At 47.4% G+C, this 6000-nt stretch overlaps 1 protein-coding gene across 1 annotated transcript in view; it reads right to left on the bottom strand.

The window, feature by feature from the left end:
- Positions 1-4344: 4344 nt before the first annotated feature.
- RASAL3 (RAS protein activator like 3) overlaps positions 4345-6000 on the bottom strand; it is a 43453-nt gene continuing 41797 nt past the window's right edge. The window contains exon 18 of the mRNA XM_066616301.1: positions 4345-4795. Within this exon, the coding sequence (XP_066472398.1) occupies positions 4640-4795 (156 nt within the window). The 3' untranslated portion in view covers positions 4345-4639. The remainder of the gene's footprint in view (positions 4796-6000) is intronic.

The following is a 6000-nucleotide window of genomic DNA, read 5'->3' as shown; positions in this document are numbered from 1 at the left end:
TGGGGCAGGAGAAACAGGGCAAATTCCCCAGAGGTTGAGCCTCGTGCAACTTCAGGAACGTGCAGGAAGCTTTCTAAGGCTCCCGACGTGATAGGAAGTACTTTTAAGACCATAGGGAAGTGCTTTCTGAAAGTCTTTTAAGATCGCAGGGAAGCCTCAAAACGCTTCCCCAATTGGTCCTGGAGTCACACAAGGCTCCATTGTGCTGGGCAGGTATGGGGAGGCGGCCTCACATAGGGGACAGCATTGTGGACCTTTACCCTGGGAGCGGCAAAGGCTAGGGGCCCAATCCTCTCCAACTTTCCAGCACCAGTACAGCTGCAATGCAGCCCTGACGTAAAGGGACAAATGTTCCCTTACCTTGAGGTTGAGAAAATATTTTTACATCAAAGGAGGACAGTACATGCCAGCACTCCTAAAGGCATGTAAAGCAGTGGTATTGCCACGTATGTTATATGTCTCACCGATCTGGTTTTTGGGACCAATAGAACAGCTTGAGAGACTCCAGCAAGTCTTTTCTCATAAGATTTTAGCCCTATCCCCATGTATAGCCTCTGAAGTTATACGGTTGGAATTGGGACTTCCAAAGATTTCAGCCTTGATTTGGAAAGCTATTATTGGATTTAAATACAATTGCTGAAAATCTTCCTATTTTCATAAAACTAGCAGCACAAGAACACTGCTGGGTAAAATGGAATAACAACATTAATATGAAAATACATGAGCTGGGCCTACAGTCACTAGAAAAATTCAGTGGAAGAAGCCATTCGCTGCTTGTTGAAAAGCTATTAATTCAAGATTGGGATTGCCTTCTGAGGGAGGCTAAGCGTAAATGCTCCTCTTCTTATTTCGGAATTAAATTTCCCACTAAATTTCTTTATCCATTTATTTTTATGTACTGACGGTTCCCAAGTTGAGGCATGCTTATATGATTGCACAATGCAATGCTTTACCAACGGCACAAATGAAGAGTCCATTTCAAAGGATCCCTCCCAAGCAGCGTTATTGTGATTGTCCCTTAACTGAATTAGACACCCCAGTGCATATCTTTTGCCGATGTACAGCAGGGAGAGATCGATTCTTAAAGAAATTGATACATAAATTTTCTATGTTTTCGGACTCTTTAAGATTGAAATTACTGTTAAGTGGTCTTTGCAAAGAGTGTGTTGTAGATATAGCCAAATTCTGTTTCTATGTGGTTTTAAACTCTGGTTGTAAGGTTTTAGATAAATAGGTGTATGGCTTATGTGCTGCTCAACCTAATAAACTTGAAACTTACCTTGAGGAGGCCTCTGTGCCTGCCTCCCCACCACAGGATGCAGTGCACACACCCCATTGACACAGCTGCACTGGCACTGGAATACTGGATAGGATTTGGCCCTAAGTCTGTTACTGGTTGTCACTGGTAGGGCTGAGTTCAGCAGCTAGTAACCTTAAGAACATAAGAAGAGCCCCACTGGATCAGGCCAAAGGCCCATCTAGTCCAGCTTCCTGTATCTCACAGTGGCCCACCAAATGCCCCAGGGAGCACACAAGACAACAGGCACAACCTGCATCCTGCTGCCCTCCCCTGCATCTGACAATCAAAGGCAACCTGCCTCAAAAACCAAGAGCTTGCACATACCTACTATGACTTATAACCCGTAATGAACCAAAGGCGCCATGAGAAATTTGGCGAACAAAATTATCTACATTTGCTTTGCCTCCCCCCCCCCCCCGGCAATCTGGTGCTAGCACTGGTCACATTTAAGTAGCTTTATGGATGCTAACCAGAACAGAAATCTCAGTGGCATCATATAGCTACAGAAGAAATTAGAACCAAACTAAATGCAACAGGGCCGGCATTCACGGGTCTGTTCCATTCTTTTACAAACCACAGACTGGCTAGTCTTACTCTTATGGTAAAAGCTCGCTGTAGAGAAGCGTCTCCTGGAGATACATGTATGCATTCGTCCAGATCAGTGTTTCTCAAACTGTGGGTCGGGACCCACTAGGTGGGTCGTGAGCCAATTTCAGGTGGGTCCCCATTCATTTCAGTATTTTATTTTTAATATATTAGACTGGTATGTGACTGCATTTGGGGAAATGTTACAGATCTGTACTTATATGTATATGCTTTTAACAAGGATAGTCACTCCTGTGTAAGTGTGAGTAGTATTCCAGCCTAGGATTGTTAAAAACTTTCCTGCTTGATGGTGTCATTTCTGGTCATAAGGTCACTTCTGGTGGATCCTGACAGATTCTCATTCTAAAAAAGTGGGTCCCAACACTAAAAGTATGAGAACCACCAATTTAGACATTTTTCTTCCATCCTGGTTTCAGTATCAGAACTGAGCCATGGAATGGAGAACAAACAGCAGCTGGAGCAATTGACTTCAAGGAAGTAAAGCATGGGATGGGTGAAGGTTCCACACCACTCCCTTGTGTGCTCCTGAGTAGGCCGTTTTGAACAGTCGTCAGAGGGTTCATGCTAGGCAGACAAGTGCCTGTGTTTTGTCCTCTGCTGCAAGGGATATACCGTGACTGATGGTAGGAGCGAAGGGGTTTATGTGCAACTCACATTAGGGGCAGTTTGGGAGGGGATATCTGGAGCTGTTTTGATTCCCTGCTGTTATCCTACAAAGGAAGAGGGCTTCTGCCCTCCTTCCCAACCTGACTGCCCCTGCAATTGTGCAGTTGTGCAATCTTCAGCATCAGCAGCGAACACAGAAAGCTGCAAATGGATACGCTTCCTGCACGTAGCCCTTTCAGTGACAACAAAAGCAGCCACTCCTTCTGGAAAGTTAGAGTTTCTCTTGAAACAGGGCACTCCCTAGTGTTCAGAAAAGGCACTGCATTGTGCAATTTTGATCCATGGATAAGACTACACCCATTTTTCATCCACAAAGATTTTGGGGAACAGTCACCCCACGGTGACTTAATGGGACTTTTATTCTCTGATATTCCCAGCTTTGTTTGTTTGTTTTTTAAATCTGGTCCTATTTCAGCAACATTCCTTATTCATAGAATTTCTTCTTCCCCAACTGATCTCAGCCAATCAGGGATCATGTAGGGATTTGTGATGGAATAATTACATCATGTAGCCAATCAGATATGGTGACAACACTGCGGGTGGCAAAATTTATTTTATTTATACCGCCCTTCCTCCATAGAGCTCAGAGTACACAGTTGCTCTCCTCCTTTTGTCCTCACAACAACCCTGTGAGGTAGGTGAGGCTGAGAGAAAGTGACTAGTCCTCAAGTTATGGGGGAAATGCCCCTTTTGCTGAGGCAACTTTGCTGAGTTGGCAAAACAGAAAGCATTAGACCAGCTGCTTTGGCAATAGGAAGAGATCCTGCTGTACAATCATTTTCACCTGCTTTCAGGAACCCCCTGAAAAATGTTCAGGGCGTGGGGGGGGGGCGGTTTCTTGGAGGCCTCCCTGGTTTTTTTGCTTCTCCCAACTCATGGTGCATTCATTTGTTGTGATTGTAACTACACTTCCTCCTAGAATGTCAGGCAGCATACATTTGGGTATCTCACATCTGCTTCACTATACTCCTAGGTGGTAGGTTTGGTAGAGAGGTGAGCTGTCCAAGGATATCCAGTGAATTCTATGACTGAGTAGGGAATTGTACTTGAGATTCTAACCCCCACCACCACCAAACCAGCCCATCTGGCCAGAGGAACACACCGACTTGCATCATCTGCTTCACGTCTGCTGCTCCTTCAGCAGTACTTCAGCCTCCCCTTTACACCTATATGCTTTCTTCTCTGTAGATAATAGCACTTGTAGTGGGGCAATGTGGTTTAGGGCTGTGGTGCTAGGGGAAAAGGATTAATCCACCTCCCCATTCCATGGCCTCAATACAAATTCCTCCTCCACCCCCCACAACAGCTTTTAGCAGACATAAGGTGCAATCTAATGGATTCCTGGGAGTAAGTCCTATTGAAGTCAATGAAATTCACTTCTGAGTAGACATGCATAGGACTGGACGGACGAACACACAAATAGACATCAATGACACATTCGTACATCTCCAAAGTGCTGCCTGATTTGGCCTTTGGAGAAAAGCACCTAAGACAAGGGGCTGCAGGGATGGACACAGGGAAAATAAAAGGGACCCAAAGTCCTTAAGTGTTCCTTAAATCAAGCGTCCACCCTTTTCCCCCCCTCCATCCACCACCCATTTCCAGTGTGACTGAGGAAGTTTCAGGCTCATAACACAGACCTATAGCTGTCATGTGTAGTTTGAGCTTCAGTTTCAAAGGAAAAAAAAATACTGAGAAGAGTCTGTGGAAAATAGCTTTATTTCAAAATGACATACAAAAGTAGCCCTCGCAGATGGGAGGTCAGGGTGGCTCTGCTGAGAAAGGGAGGGGGGTGCAGCATCAGCAATAGCATCATCCATCTAGGTTGGGAATGGGAGGCACAAACAGGTGTGGCACAGTTCCTTGTGAGGTGGCAGCTGAAGGATCTATCAGAGCAGCGCACTCAAGCGACCCTTTGAGAGGCAGGGACTTGTCCAGTGGAGGGACACTCAATTATTTCTGATATCTGCAAGGTCAATTGGCTCGTTTGACTGGAACAAGAGAGGTCCACACCAGATCTGCTACAGATGTGCCAGCTTGGTTTGGGGTGAGGCAAAGGAACCTGGGCTAAGTCTCTTCCCCATTCTCGGTCCTGTTTACCCAAACAGGTCCCGAAAGCGGTCGTTGTTGCGAATTAGACTGCTTCCCTCGATATCCCAGCATCTGGCTGACAGCCCGGAGAAGTTGATCGTGGTCCCTCTCCATTGCAGAAAGGTGGTGCTCCTGCAAGAGATTACACTACACTATCAGCAGCTTGCACCCTGGTACATCTCATCACAGTTAAGCACAGAGCAAGTCAAGGTGGTTGACTCCTCAGTGAAGCAGTAGTCCAATCATTACCAAAGGCCCACAATGTAGCTCAGCATTATCAGCCCACTTCTAGAACGCTTGCAGAGCAATAGCCAAAATGTCATGGCCCCAGCCTTAGGAGGCAACCAGGAGTTTGACCCAGGATTCCTTTGAGGAATCCTGGATTCCTTTGACCTTTGACCCAGGATTTCCTTTGACCTTTGACCCAGGATTGACCCAGGACCCAGGATTCCTTTGACCCAGGATTCCTTTGAGGAGGAACTAACTTGATCAGCAGCACTAGCTGCTGAGGTACTGGACCCAGACTTCAATGAAGAGCCTGAGTCTGTCAGTGAGAAGAAGCCCCTTGAGTTGGAGATCCTTGGGGTCCAACCCTGCAACAGCCCCCTGAGCCCAATTCTCCAGATGAGGTGGATTTCTTCACACTGGGACACTCAGGGCACAACCCTGACTATGCCCTTGGCTGGTGCATAGTCCCGCACCGGTGCATACCGGTGCATATTTTTGCACCGGCCCGGGAGGGTCGCAAATGTGCCATAAAGCAAGTTTGCACTTCTGTGGCAATAAGCTGGGCTGGTGCACATCCCTGTGGAGGCTGCACTGAAATGAAGTAGGTCCATGGCAGCTGAACTCAGGCAGCGTGGGGGTCTGGGGGAACATGGGTCGAGCAAGGAGGAGGCATTTTGGGAAAGGGGGAGGGTGAGCAGAACTGTGGGTGGGCGAGCAGAAAGTGGGAGGCACGGCCAGTTATACCGGATCCTAGCCCCGTTCCTGGGTGGCATGGAGTGGCTCCTGGCTGCTCCGTTCTGCTCGGATCTCTGCCACCTCGTCAGGTGGTGCAGATCTGAATAGATCCATTGGAGCCGCTGCAGCTCTCCCTGGGGTAAGGGAAATTTTCCCCCCTTGCCTCGGGTTGAGCCTCAACTAGCCCCAAACTTGCGCTGGATATCCATAGTTATTCACAGTCATTCTGAAGCTATCCACGGCTATCCTGTAGCTCAGGGGTGCTCACACTTTTTTGGCTCGAGAGCTACTTTGAAACCCAGCAAGGCCCAGAGATCTACCCTAGTGGGTAGAGACTGCTAGCAACACTCAAACCAGCGGAGAAGGAAAGGCAC

The sequence above is a fragment of the Tiliqua scincoides genome, chromosome 2, assembly GCF_035046505.1.
Source record: "Tiliqua scincoides isolate rTilSci1 chromosome 2, rTilSci1.hap2, whole genome shotgun sequence".
NCBI lineage: Eukaryota > Metazoa > Chordata > Lepidosauria > Squamata > Scincidae > Tiliqua > Tiliqua scincoides.
Note: the sequence above shows the minus strand (reverse complement) of the source record. Positions and strands in the feature narration are given on the sequence as shown.